The sequence below is a fragment of the Oncorhynchus tshawytscha genome, linkage group LG14, assembly GCF_018296145.1.
Source record: "Oncorhynchus tshawytscha isolate Ot180627B linkage group LG14, Otsh_v2.0, whole genome shotgun sequence".
NCBI classification, from domain to species: domain Eukaryota; kingdom Metazoa; phylum Chordata; class Actinopteri; order Salmoniformes; family Salmonidae; genus Oncorhynchus; species Oncorhynchus tshawytscha.
In genome coordinates this window covers 35,960,353-35,975,523 of record NC_056442.1, presented here as the reverse complement: position 1 = coordinate 35,975,523, position 15,171 = coordinate 35,960,353, and the positions used below count along the sequence as shown (strand labels likewise).

The 15,171-nt window shown below is 39.9% G+C and overlaps 1 protein-coding gene across 2 annotated transcripts in view; it reads left to right on the top strand.

The window, feature by feature from the left end:
• The window catches only part of LOC112267428 (zinc finger and BTB domain-containing protein 16-A-like), a 29,815-nt gene extending 15,663 nt beyond the window's left edge, over positions 1 to 14,152 (top strand). Inside the window, exons 5-10 of one of the 2 annotated variants that reach the window (XM_042297443.1) lie at positions 1,047 to 1,217; positions 8,356 to 8,523; positions 8,684 to 8,894; positions 11,417 to 11,648; positions 12,392 to 12,568; positions 12,679 to 14,152. In XM_042297443.1, the coding sequence (XP_042153377.1) occupies positions 1,047 to 1,217; positions 8,356 to 8,523; positions 8,684 to 8,894; positions 11,417 to 11,435 (569 nt within the window). In that variant the 3' untranslated portion in view covers positions 11,436 to 11,648; positions 12,392 to 12,568; positions 12,679 to 14,152. Of the gene's footprint in view, positions 1 to 1,046; positions 1,218 to 8,355; positions 8,524 to 8,683; positions 10,632 to 11,416; positions 11,649 to 12,391; positions 12,569 to 12,678 lie in introns of those variants that run through there. The other variant, XM_042297442.1, reaches the window with a different exon arrangement.
• The last annotated feature ends 1,019 nt before the right edge of the window (positions 14,153 to 15,171 follow it).

Sequence of the window (15,171 nt, the reverse complement as noted above, 5' to 3'; positions counted from 1 at the left end):
ATTGCCAGTTGCCTCAAGGCACTTCAATAAGAGTAACAAATGATTTGATTTAGTGGACCTCATCAGACTGCATTTTAAATGCAACTCAGCAACCCCACTTGAATTCCAATGAAACGCTGGCATAGCCTCCTGTTTACTAATGATCCACCGCTGGAAATGTCTGATTGAATCCTAGTCGTGAGCAATGGGACCTGCGTTGTAAATGATCCTCAACCCGAGCAGACAGAAATACCGACCTCATAACCTAACATTAACCACCTCTCTGCAAGACTCGTACATTATTATCAGTGGAATTGATTACCCGATGAACTGATCATTCAGTCCTACGTCACATTTGGATTTTCATGAAAGGGATAAGCAAAGGGGTCATTGAATAGTGTTAAGAACAAGTAAGAACCCTGTATAATGTGTGTGAGTGGTTTTAATGGTGGTTCTTCACAGATCCTGTGTGAGTAAAACTAGCCTGTGTTTCCCTATCTGTATTCCGCTCCACTCTCAGTGCAACAGGAGAGCAGCCCCAAAGTGATGCCAGGTCACACACAGGATTAAAAGGATTGTGTTTTTCCTGCAGTCCTGCCTTTAATGGCTTGATATCACTACTTAACATTCAGCACATAGCTCATAGTGGAGGCATCGTTCAGGGTGGAGCTTCTATCAGCCTCTCTCTGTAAACAGACACAGAGGACTTCAGAGGCTGCTTGAACACAGGCTTGATGGGGATTGAGGAGAATAATTCCGCTTTTAACATCCTATAAGGAGAAGGCATTGATTATGTGATTGACAGTTCCAACATCCTGTGTATTGTGTTCAAAAAAAGATCTCGAAAAGACCATGACTTCCAAGTCAACGTCAATCAGAAAAGTGTATAAAGTCAAACTGAATGTATTTCACGCCTGTCAAGGGGGTTAGTTTAGGAAGAAACACTTTGCTCTTTAAAAGAAGTGTTCTCCTCAGAACACTCAGGCTCAGAGTTGAGTGATCCAGTTTCCCCACTGAGTGTATGTTTGGTCCTGAAATAACTGTCTGTGTCTCTGTGTGGTCTCCAGGGACAGACATGGCAGTGTTCTGTCTGCTGTGTGCCAAGCGGTTCCAGACCCAGAAGGCTCTGCAGCAGCACATGGAGGTCCATGCAGGGATGCACAGCTACGTCTGCAGCCACTGTGACCACACCTTCCCCAGCCACACCACCCTCAAACGCCACCTGCGCTCACACACAGGTAAGGACTGCATCTATGTCCTATGTCATCTTCGTCATCATCACCACCACCAATTCCTATAAACCATAAACCTCAAGCCTTTGATCTTTAAATAACTTGAACTACTCCTTCTCTCTTGGCAGTAGACTGAAGTAGCATGAGACCAGAGTTTTTTAATTTCAGTCTACAGTCAGTTTCACTTAATTTATCATGTTTATGTTCACTTAACGTTAATAAACTCCGCTATGATTCACTTTCCTGATGACAGCAATGCTTCGTTATGGCCAGTGTTATGTTTGAGGCTATTTTATCCAGTTTATGTGTTTATGTTCTTAGACACAGCCTTCTAGGCCCCTGCCATTAATGCCTGTCAGTTCTACTGCAGTTCTCCCCAAATGACAGAGCAAACCAAAATAAATATCTACAGAACAGCAAATGTCTGTGTTTTTCTCAGAGAGAGACTACCAAAGATAATTATTCCAAAGCTATACAGCAAATGCTCTGAAAAACAACAGAAACCTGGAAACACCATCCAACCTGGAACTGAGTGAGTAATGTTTAGTCTGAAGCTATATTTCATTTCCAAAAGCCAAGGAGATGATACATTACATTATTTTATGAGGACTCTGAATGCCAAGTTAAGGCTACCAAGCTTGATACAACTTCAATTAGCACTGACGTGTCAAGTGAGAGGTATCAAAGCCCTTTAGCCCAACAATGGCAGGAGAGTCGCGCAGTCTACTCCAACCAAATGGAGAGGCCTTAGAAGCTGCCTCCCGCTGTTCAGAGGTAATTAAAATACAGTACCCTGTGCATGTAAAGAATGATAAGGCAAGAAAAGATCACAAAATGAAGCTCCTTATGGAAAATCAAGAGACACTTTTTGCTGACTATTATAAAAATGGGAACATCAGCAACCTCATCTTCCACACAGACCATCCCCTGGCATGACATAGTGCTATATTAGCACACTACCGAGGGGTGGAAACTCAGGATACTAGACAACGAGGACTCTGAGTCAGCTAATATACATCTCTATAAGTCTGGAACAGTATTGTACAGGGCAACCCCAAACAGTTTCAGCTGGACTTTCACCTAATCAAAGAATTAGCTCAGCAGGAGAAGCTCTCACTTGAGAAGATACCCCCACCCCGAGCAGGTCAGACCAGACCTCTTCATTATATAACCCCACAGACAGGCAACCCCAAGCAGAAAGTCAACCTCCCAGCACAAAGTACTACTCCTTCATTGAAATGAAGGATAAATTCACCCAGCTGAAAAATGAGAAGTATGAAAAGTATGAAACTCCACTATGGCCAAGACCAAAGAGCTGTCAAAGGACACCAGAAACAAAATTGTAGACCTGCACCAGGCTGGGAAGACTGAATCTGCAATAGGTAAGCAGCTTGGTTTGAAGAAATCAACTGGTCAGGCAGGTGAAGCTAGAACAGCAGGTGATTACACTCCAGTCAGCACAGACCCTGACAACAGTCCAGCACAACAACACCCCCTTAACCAGACCCGGAGAGCTGGAGGTGGAGGGAGACATATCTGCACTCTGGACTGTGGTGAGACAACTTCAACAGGAGAAAAAGCAGGAGAAGAACAGAGCACTAGAGGAGAGGATCAGACTGCTGGATGAGAGGGTGAGGGTGATGGCAGGTGACAGAGAACAACCCACTGGAGAGGTGGCCACCCCCACAGAGAAGCCAGCAGAACAGCCCACCTCAGATCCCGACAAAACTCTCGACACCACAGCTGAACATTCCACTTTCCCCAATGCACAAGTGGTTATATCCACCCTGCTACCACGAAAAGACTTCCACCCTGCTGCCATACAGCGGGTAAACGCAAGTATTTCCCGTGACTGTGCCTCAAAACCAAATGTTTACCTGGCCCACCACTCCACCCTGGACTTGAACAGCCTTTATGACCAGGTCCACCTATACAAGGCTGCAGTGCCCACCTTCGCCGGACACTAAAGGACAACGCTCTCAAATACAGCCCCAACACTTCACACAGGAGCAACAGATCAATAGACACAACGCCCAGACCAGGGAGACACTCTCCCAGACCTGCGGGACCCCCCTCCCCCGGATCTACTCATAGAGGACCCACACCTACATCCAGACCACAACACCATCAGCCACATCCACACCCCCACCCCAACCAACACCCGCAAAGAGGGCCTCAACATGGAAGTCACACATACAGTGGGGCAAAAAAGTATTTAGTCAGCCACCAATTGTGCAAGTTCTCCCACTTAAAAAGATGAGAGAGGACTGTAATTTTAATCATAGGTACACTTCAACTATGACAGACAAAATGAGAAAAAAAATCCAGAAAATCACATTGTAGGATTTTTTTCTGAATTTATTTGCAAATAATGGTGGAAAATAAGTATTTGGTCAATAACAAAAGTTTATCTCAATACTTTGTTATATACCCTTTGTTGGCAATGACAGAGGTCAAATGTTTTCTGTAAGTCTTCACAAGGTTTTCACACACTGTTGCTGGTATTTTGGCTCATTCCTCCTGACAAAGCTGGTGTAAGTGAATCAGGTTTCGAGGCCTCCTTGCTCGCACACGCTTTTTCAGGTTTGCCCACAAATTTTCTATAGGATTGAGGTTAGGGCTTTGTGATGGCCACTCCAATACCTTGACTTTGTTGTCCTTAAGCCAATTTTGCCACAACTTTGGAAGTATGCTTGGGGTCATTGTCCATTTGGAAAACCCATTTGCGATCAAGCTTTAACTTCCTGACTGATGTCTTGAGATGTTGTGAAGTGCACCAGTCCCTCCTGCAGCAAAGCACCCCAACAACATGATGCTGCCACCCCTGTGCTTCACGGGTTGGGATGGTGTTCTTCGGCTTGCAAGCCTCCCCGTTTTTCCTCCAAACATAATGATGGTCATTATGGCCAAACAGTTCTATTTTTGTTTCATCAGACCAGAGGACTATCTATTTCTCCAAAAAGTACGATCCTTGTTCCCATGTGCAGTTGAAAACTGTAGCTTTTTCACGGCGGTTTTGCAGCCTTGCTGAGTGTCCTTTCAGGTTTTGTCGATATAAAACTTGTTTTACTGTGGATAAAAAAATGTGTGCCTGTTTCCTCCAGCGTCTTCACAAGGTCCTTTGCTGTTGTTCTGGGATTGATTTGCACTTTATGCACCAAAGTACATTCATCTCTAGGAGACAGAAAGCGTCTCCTTCCTGAGCGATATGACGGCTGCGTGGTCCCATGGTGATTATACTTGCGTACTATTGTTTGTACAGATGAATGTGGTACCTTCAGGCATTTGGAAATTGCTCCCAAGGATGAATCAGACTTATGGAGGTCTAAAAAAAAAATCTGAGGTCTTGGCTGATTTCTTTTGATTTTCACCTGATGTCAAGCAAAGAGGCACTGAGTTTGAAGGTAGGCCTTGAAATACATCCACAGGTACACCTTCAATTGACTCAAATGATGTTAATTAGCCTATCAAAAGCTTATAAACCATGCCATAATTTTCTGGAATTTTCCAAGCTGTTTAAAGGCACAGTCAATTTAGTGTATGTAAACTTCTGACCCACTGGAATTGTGATACAGTGAATTATAAGTGAAATAATCTGTCTGTAAACAAGTGTTGGAACAATGACTTTTGTCATGCACAAAATAGATGTCCTAACCTACTTGTCAAAACTATAGTTTGTTAACAAGAAATTTGTGGAGTGGTTGAAAAACAAGTTTTAATGACTCCAACCTAAGTGTACGTAAACTTCCGACTTCAACTGTACATAATATGACATTTGTAATGTCTTTATTCTTTTGGAACTTCTGTGAGTGTAATGTTTACTGTTCATTTTTTTGTTTTTTCACTTTTGTATATTATCTACTTCACTTGCTTTGGCAATGTTAACATATGTTTCCCATGCCAATAAAGCCCCTTGAATTGAATTGAATTGAGAGAGAGAGACCACTTTTTCTGATCACATCTAAATTGAAGAAAAACATAATTGATTAGTGGAGTTTGGCCATCATTGTGTATCTTGTCTATACCACAGTCTTCTTGGAAGTATCATTGGGTACATGTCATGTGACTGATGAGCAGTGCAGTGTACTGTCCCACTTGACTGTTGCTGAGGACTCTGAGCTAATGAGACACATAGGTCATTGCAGATGACTCAAAGCCACAGCCTCGGAGAGAGATGGATAAACTATGGAAAGACCCACCTGTCTGGAGGACTTCTATGTCCTCACAATATTATGTACAGTATATTATATTATTATTATTATTAAATATAGTATATTATATTATTATTATTAAATACAGTATATTATATTATTATTATTAAAGACAGTATATTATATTATTATTATTATTAAATATAGTATATTATATTATTATTATTATTATTAAATACAGTATATTATATTATTATAATTAAATACAGTATATTATATTATTATTAAATATAGTATATTATATTATTATTATTAAATACAGTGTATTATATTATTATTATTAAATACAGTATATTATATTATTATTATCTCTAGTATATTATATTATTATTATTAAATACAGTATATTTTATTATTATTAAATACAGTATATTATATTATTATAATTAAATACAGTATATTATATTATTATTAAATATAGTATATTATATTATTATTATTAAATACAGTGTATTATATTATTATTATTAAATACAGTATATTATATTATTATTATCTCTAGTATATTATATTATTATTATTAAATACAGTATATTTTATTATTATTAAATACAGTATATTATATTATTATTATTAAATACAGTGTATTATATTATTATTATTAAATATAGTATATTATATTATTATTATTAAATACAGTATATTATATTATTATTGTTAAATACAGTATATTATATTATTATTGTCTTCAGTATATTATATTATTATTATTAAATACAGTATATTATATTATTATTGTTAAATACAGTATATTATATTATTATTATATACAGTATATTATATTATTATTATGTACAGTACTGGGCAAAAGTTTTAGGCAGGTGTGAAAAAATGCTGTAAAGTAAGAATGCTTTCAAAAATAGACATGTTAATACATTATATTTATCAATTAACAAAATGCAAAGTGAGTAAACAGAAGTTAAATCTACATAAAATCAATATTTGGTGTGTCCACCCTTTGCCTTCAAAACGGCATAAATTCTTCTAGGTACACTTGCACACAGTTTTTGAAGGAACTCGGCAAGTCGGTTGGCCCAAACATCTTGGAGAACTAACCACAGTTCTTCTGTGGATTTAGGCAGCCTCAGGTGCTTCTCTCTTTTCATGTATTCCCAGACAGACATGATGATGTTCAGATCAGGGCTCTGTGGGGGCCATACCATCACTTCCAGGACTCCTTGTTCTTCTTTACGCTGAAGATAGTTCTTAATGACTTTCGCTGTATGTTTGGGATTGTTGTCATGCTGCAGAATACATTTGTGGCCAATCACATGCCTCCCTGATGGTATTGCACGATGGATAAGGATCTGCCTGTACTTCTCAGCATTGAGGAGACCATTAATTCTGACCAAATCCCCAACTCCATTTGCAGAAATGGAGCCCCAAACTTGCTAGGAACCTCCACCATGCTTCACTGTTGCCTGCAGACACTCATTCGTGTACCCCTCTCCAGCCCTTTGGCGAACAAACTGCCTTCTGCTACAGCCAAGTATTTTACTCATCAGTTCAGAGCACCTGCTGCCATTAATCTGCACCTCAGTTCCTGTGTTTTCGTGCATAGTTGAGTTGCTTGGCCTTGTTTCCACGTCGGAGGTATGGCTTTTTGGCCGCAAGTCTACCATGAAGGCCACTTCTGATCAGGCTTCTCAGGACAGTAAATGGGTATACCAGGGTCCCACTGTTTTCTGCCAATTCTGAGCTGATGGCACTGCTGGACATCTGATTGTGAAGGGAAGTAAGCATGATGTGTCTTTCGTCTGCTGCAGTAAGTTTCCTTGGCCGACCACTGAGTCTACGGTCCTCAACGTTGTCCGTTTCTTTGTGCTTCTTCAAAAGAGCTTGGACATCACATCTGGAAACCCCTGTCTCCCTTGAAATGTCTGCCTGGGAGAGACCTTGTTGATGTAGTATAACTACCTTGTGTCTTGTGGCTGTGCTCAGTCTTTCCATGGTGTATGACTTTTGACAGTAAACTGTCTTCAGCAACCTCACCTTGTTAGCTGAGTTTGGCTGTTCCTCACCCAGTTTTATTCCTCCTACACAGCTGTTTCAGTTCATGATTGTGTTTCAACCTACATATTGAATTGATGATCATTAGCACCTGTTTGGTATAATTGTTTAATCATACACCTGACAATATGTCTACAAAATCCCTGACTTTGTGCAAGCGTACCACCAAGAATTGATGCTGTTTTGAAGGCAAAGGGTGGTCACACCAAATATGGATTTGATTTAGATTTGTCTTCTGTTCACTCACTTTGCATCTAGATAATTGATAAATATAATCTATTAATCTATCTATAATCTATTAATGTCTATTTTTGAAAGCATTCTTGCTTTACAGCATTTTTTCACACCTGCCTAAAACTTTTGCCCAGTACTGTACATAATAATAATATAATATACTGTATATAATAATAATATAATATACTGTATATAATAATAATATAATATACCATATATAATAATCATATAATATACTGTATATAATAATAATCTTCTGTATATAATGATAATATACTGTATATAATAATAATATACTGTATATAATGATAATATACTGTATATAATAATAATATAATATACTGTATATAATTATAATATAATATACTGTATATAATAATTATATAATATACTGTATATAATTATAATATAATATACTGTATATAATAATTATATAATATACTGTATATAATAATGTGAGACCTGTATATCTGAAAGCACATTCTTTTTTCCAACCTGATATGCAAAGATTCTGTTTTTATTGACCTGTACAACTACATTAAAAGTAGTAGTCACGATAAAGTAACACTTTTGATACCATTGGCTGAAGAGCGGAGGCCTACCTGAACCGTTTGATACTGTTTAGCATTATGAAACCTGTAACAACGTGTATCCAACCTTTACCCAACCTGTGTCTAACCTGTCTCCAGGTGACCACCCGTTTGAGTGTGAGTTCTGTGGGAGCTGTTTCCGGGACGATGGCATGTTGAGGGGACACAAACGCATCCACACGGGAGAGAAGCCTTACGAGTGTAACGGCTGTGGCAAAAGGTTCAGCCTCAAGCACCAGCTGGAGACCCACTACCGCGTACACACAGGTTAGAGAGCAGTGTGTGGTCGTAATAATAACACACTTTAGATTGTTTTGTGTTCATAACAGCATACACACAGGTCAAACCAATGTGTGTCAGATAGTACCACTGGTTTTAGCGCATAGTCAAGGAAAGGTTTCACGAGTATGCTGTTGTATTCCTATAGGTGAGAAGCCATTTGAGTGCAAGATCTGTCACCAGCGATCCAGGGACTACTCTGCCATGATCAAGCACCTGCGCACCCACAACGGAGCGTCGCCCTACCAGTGTACCATCTGCCAGGACTTCTGCCCCAGCCTGGCAGCCATGCAGAAACACATGAAGAGCCACAGACCCGAGGATGTGCCCCTGGACTGGAGGATAGAGAAGACCTACCTGTACGTATGCTACGTCTGAGTAGGACTTAGACACTAAGACACACTATCCTATGTGTGGGCAGGTTTTTCATCTTATTATTTCCTCTAAAGACAAGCAAGTTGATCATTTCTGTGGTTTGATTGCTTTTATCGCGAATTGCCACGATGATCTGTCATTACATTAAACCTCCATATGTGTTGAAGACTGAAAGACTACTGGTCAGGTTACCACAGCAGTGAAAGTGTTATCTGTTATTACATTAAACCTGCGTATGTGTTGAAGACTGAAAGACTACTGGTCAGGTTACTACAGCAGTGAAAGTGTTGCACTAGAAGGGATATTGAGTTCTATCTGTTGTGACTCTGATTGTGAGACGTAGAACTTCTCTGGTCGAATTGCAGTACTATTGCCACCCTTACTACGTAGATTGGTTGAGACAAACAAACATTTCCTGGGTTATTATTTCCTGTCACATTTCCTGTTATTGATTTTTTGGGGTGTTTGTTTTTTGCATGTTTTACTTGAATGGTCTCCATAAGCTTGATTTAATTTGTGTCTTATTTTTCCAGTGTGCATATTAAGCATATAATTTCCCCTACCTGTCAGTTAGTCTATCTGCTCATGCTGATTGACAAGCATTAAGGTGTAACAGGTTTTGCTATTTATGTCATGCATCGATTTTGTTACCAAATAGGTGTTGGTTATTTTTACCCAACCACAAGGCCGTTTATTTTGATATTAGAATAAGCGCTACCTCTTCGATCTTCAACTTTTGCACAGAGGCAATAGCACATCTTAGAACTGGTGTTTTTCATTGTGTTTTCATCCATCGTCTGTAGATTTACCTTCAAATGTCCTTTTATATTGGTGAAGCGGCTTGAAATGTTCTGAGAATTAATCAATGGAATTGATTTGGACGGTTGCCTGTTGGGTAGAAAAAAAGATTTGAAAGCCTTCAAAGTGACTTTTGTGTGAATCATTTTTTTATCAGTAGAAGTATAGCAGTCTGTTAAACCACAGAATTAAAACATTTTCTAAGTGAAAAGAAAGAACATGTGAGTAAAAGTGTTGTCTTTTTACTAAACGTGAAAGGTTGAATCACTAAAAGCAGGTTATCGTCAGTTGTGATGTCTGTTGCTGTAAATGTGATTGTATCTTGTTCCTAGACGAGAGCCAAAAGAGGGCTTCTCTGATTTTAAAATGTTGTATTTTTGTATTACAGTGATCTGCAATTTGTTTACATTTGTTTTGATTTCAGAAACATCTTTTCTTGTGTGTTTTGTAAGTCTCTGGAGTCTGATTTGAGTAAGAGCCCTCCCTGTGCCTCTTTTATAAATGGAGAATAGATGTGCTGAATACATGAATACAGTATATGTTTGTTGTATTGACCGTTGTTGTTCCTGGGTGTTTGTTTATTGTTGGTGAAGAACTGATTTTCACTGCCATGCCATAGTAGACCCTATTGTCTAAACATTGTCATTTGAAACAAGATACTTGTTCTAATGACTATGGTATTATGCCCCAGGCACCTCAAGCCTCAAAGCAAAGTTTACGAGTGAGATTTTCTTTCAAAATGTTCTGTCTTGTCGAATGGTGATAAAATGCACAGAAGACACAGAATACATAGTGGTATTGTTAATAACCTTTATAAAGCTACATGATCAGCATATATGGGTCTAGGTAACACTATGGCCTTCTAGAACAAAAAGCCAACACTCAATGCCATGAAAAGAATTAAAAGCACCGACTCATCCTCACTGTACTACTGTCCTATTCTACATACACATGCACTATAAGGATCTTAGGATTTCCGTGGTGGACCAAAACTAACAAAGCTCTTTCAAAAAAGTGTTTTCTTTGATCGTTCTATGTTGTAACAAAGCAGAAGTACTTTTATTTGGTATGTGTTCTAGCAGGATGTGATGATCATCATTTAGGTAGATATTATGTAAATGTTTGTCTACCTCAGCACCAGTTCAGTCAATGCTTGTCCTGGTGTCCAATCAGGGTTGTTCTTCTTGCCATGTGTGTTAAATCCCTTTGCATTACAGCTTTGTAACACTGTGTGTGCAAGTGTTTTCTCAGTGTGGATTCAGACACAGCTCTTTTTACGCATCAGTGTTCTGTGGCATGATGAAAAAAGAATCAAATAGAAACTCTTTTACAGTGCAGATCTTTATTGTGTCATCAGTCAAGTAAAGTGAGTTCTTACTGTATGGTTTTGGTGCATACTATTCACATGCACTACAGGAATATGTTCCATGTTTGAAGATGTTATAAAAGATCAAAATGCTAATTGTATGTAGTTCTGTTCTTGAGCTGTTCTTGTCTATTATTGTTCTGTATTGTGTCATGTTTTGTGTGGACCACAAGAAGAGCAGCTGCTGCTTTCGCAACAGCTAATGGGGACCCTAATAAAATACCAAAAAGATCCATGAAGGTTGTGTCAATAATAATACATTTTATTTGCACCTTTCAAAATAAAGTAGCAAAAAATAAACATGACAATAAAAAAGGATTGTGTTTTCCTGTCTCACTGTAGCATGCGGCTGAAGTCATGACAGGCGGTTTGGTGACCCTTAGTGGCACGATGCCAGACTAACAGCTGGGTGGGTTTGACTAGCTGCTACAGATGAGGGAAGGGATCAGTCGCTGCCTCCCTGCCCTCTCTCCCTCTGCTCTACCACACACACTGTTGTGTCCAACACTAAGCAGAATGGCAGCCATACAGTAACTGAATCCAGTCAATAACAAGAGGGAATTCTTCATCACAGGTACTACCTTTGTTTATGTGTACTTGTGTCTATGTTTATTTGTGGGTTTGGGATGTTTTGGTATTGACAATAGCAATGCTGTGTTTTAATTTGTATTGTGTTTTTTCGATTCAGGGAGTTAGTTACCTAGAGAGGATATGCTGAAAACAGTTTATCCACCAGCAGAGCATAGTGACAACAGATAATGACTTGGATGTAGTAAAAAAAGCTCCTACTTTGTTTGCAATGATGGAATAGTCCACTAGTGTATTACCACAGTATTACAACTGTGGTAACACAGAACTATCCTGTCCTATTTATGTTGTTGATGAGCTTGAGATCCACCAAATGTAATGGAGCCATTTTGAAAAGATAGAAGGTGGGCTAAATTTAGTTACACATGTGCAAAAAAGAGTATCTCCTCTATAATCTCCTGAAATCCATGGTCATGCTCTGTAGATGAGCAGATTGATTAAGAGCTGGTGCTAATGTAATCCCCTCTGTTTAATTAGTGTGAGCATGGTGGACAGTTAAAGCAAACCACATTACACACCATCTGGATTACACACTATCCAGCCTCTCCATCATTAGTCTTTACAACAAAGACACAAACAAGGACATGTCACCTGTAGCTCTAGCTCTATGTTCTCAGACTGGATACAAACAGGATTTGTTTAACTGCACAGGTGATAAACCGTCTTGTTGATAGCATAAACGGTGGACACTCCTGTCGGTTTGTCTCGATTTCTTTCTCTGTATCTCAGGTGTTGGTGACTGGTCTATAGTCCACAGAGAGGGATTCCATCCATGCTCTCCTCGGTGATCTCCAACAGCTGTGCTCTCTATAGGGACTATGGAAACTACGGACCTCCCCCGTACCCCAGGAAGAACATCAGACCCAGAGCTTCACTTATAACCCATACAGGCCATACCTGAGAAGGGTCAGTATAACGTCTCAATATACACTGCAAAGATGACTCTTTTATTATTATATTGTTATCAACATCTTCACTGTTAGATTTCAGATGACACCTTACTGTCTTGATTGCAGGTGGATACCCGATCCCAAGAAAATCTCCAGGGCCACCAGTAGGGGTCAGTATGTCACCATGCCTGTTTGCCATCCAAGGCTGCATTTCTCTCCGAGACTGGCGCTAGGCATGGGGCAGCCAACACCAGACAAAGCCCACTGCCGGTCAGTCAGAGGCTCATCCAATCACAGCACAAAGCAAGGTAGACCAGGAGTGCTGGGAGCTGCTCCAGTTATGATACAAGCTCCTGGGTTGAGAAAGGCTCTAGTAAACCTGATAAGGGGAAGAAAACACCGTACAAGGCCACATCTTCTTCTCCAAGAGTACAGGAGACATAAGCCACAAGAGTTCCAGTTCTAATGGTCGCCAGCAATATCGCTACTTCACCAAGGATGGAATGTGTCGCGGCTCGTCATACAGCTCCAAGAACAAGATGTGTGACCTGATCGGCACCCTGATGGATCTGAAGTACAGCTGGATCCTGTTTGTCTTTACCCTGTGCTACAATGTCACCTGGACAGCCTTCGCAGAGCTCTACTTCCTGGATGCCTGGTTGCGTGGTGATGTGGAACACATCGCAATGGCAGCCATGCTTTGAGAAGCTGAACAGTTTCCATTCGGCCCTCTCTATCTCCATGGACAGCCAAATCATCAATGGCTACGGCACTAGAGAGGCCTCAGTCAACTGCATGGACGGGCTGGTTCTCATGATGGCACAGTCCATCATTGAATCAGTGTTAGACGTCCTGATGCTGGGCTACATCCTGGCTAAGATAGCCAAGCCTAAGAGGAGGCTGCCCACTTTGTTGTTCAGTCAGCACTGTGTGGTCTGAGAGGGATGAGAGCCTGTGCCTGATGTTCAATGTCAGGACTTTGAAAGAGACACACATGCTGGTGGCAGAGATTAGAGCCAAGCTGATCAAATCTCACCATACCAAAGAGGGAGAGTTCATCCTGTTGGATCAGAGAGAGCTGACTCTGTGGATGGATCCAGATGGAGCCAGGTTGTTCACAGTGGAGCCCCAGACCATGGAGCATGTAATTGATGTGAGGACCTCCTACACTGAATATGATATTCTTTGGGGACAGCACTTTAAGTCATACAAGCCATTAGATGAGAGGGGGATTGGGTCCAATCACAAGACCTCTGATAAGAACTATAAGGTCCAGACTGCCACACACAGTGACAAAGAGATGGCAGTGAGACATAGACATAAGAGATCTCCTGGACACGACACACTCTGTGCCCTCCAACATGTCTACAAGGAAAGTACATTACCAGTATTTATCTGATCAAATGTTACTGTGCAACTCAGTCAGTAATAACAATGGCACAGGAACTAGGAAACTTAGTAAGAATGAGTTCTTTATATAAATATGGACGTTTGACAAGTCGGCATAGAAGGGTTCATCAAAGTGATGAAATCAAGACACACTGTACATATCCTCCAGAATGTTTATACAATGTGAATAAATGAATGACGATGACCAATATCTAAATCTGCCACATCTTATTTATCAAACTTTCTGAATACTTACATTTGTATATGTGAGCAGTGAGCACAGCATGCCTTGTGCTAGGCAAACACTTGTGTGATATACAGTTACAATTATGCTGATTGAATGAGTTGTTAGTGGTCTCCTTACAGTATGCGAGGAATTACAAAAGGTTTATTTTTTTGCCCATACACCAAACTCTCCCGATTTAAATGATGAGTGTCATTTAATGATTGTATTGTGGGGAACCAATTTGAGAAATGGAAGACCGAACTGACAAGACAAATGAATGTCAGTATTACTGTCTCATCACCAGCAATGGGGATATCTCATTCATATACCATGCCAGACTCATATACATATATATTACGTGGTAGATAAGTTTTAGCACTGGAGATAGATTGTGGCCTCCATCAACGTAATTGTCTGCATCATTTCCAAGCTACCATATATATTTTTTGTAAATGCAAACTGTAAACCACTGCGCATTCCTAGTCAGTATTAGTCTGCCACGTCCACCTCAGGTCACAGTGTTCAGACAGACAGGCAGAAAGACAGACAGACAGACTTATTAGAGTGGGTTTGACTTGTACATCATTTCATCTGACAGTGGTCAGATGAGCCAAAGAGATGCAGGCCGTTTCCGGGATGCTGCCTGGACAGTCCGGGTGTACGGAATGTTTTCCTGGGCAGTTATCCTCCTCACCTGGCTCTCTCTGGGCCTAATCCCATACAACGCCCATGGGAGATACTGCATGTCAAAGGTACATTCTGCTGGCTGGAATTCTAGCTGGCAGATAAATTCAAATATTTAGAAACACCTTGATGTTCTCAACTTAAATAGGTGAGACTGGCTTAATTAAGCTTGGCGGTAACGTAGAAGAGACATTTAAAAAAAATACTTCTTACACATACTGTACCTTTAAACTCCTGATTTTATCATATTTTAATTAACACATTTATTTTTATATCCTTGTAAAATAAAATATGATTCACTCAAAAAATGGTTTGTTGGT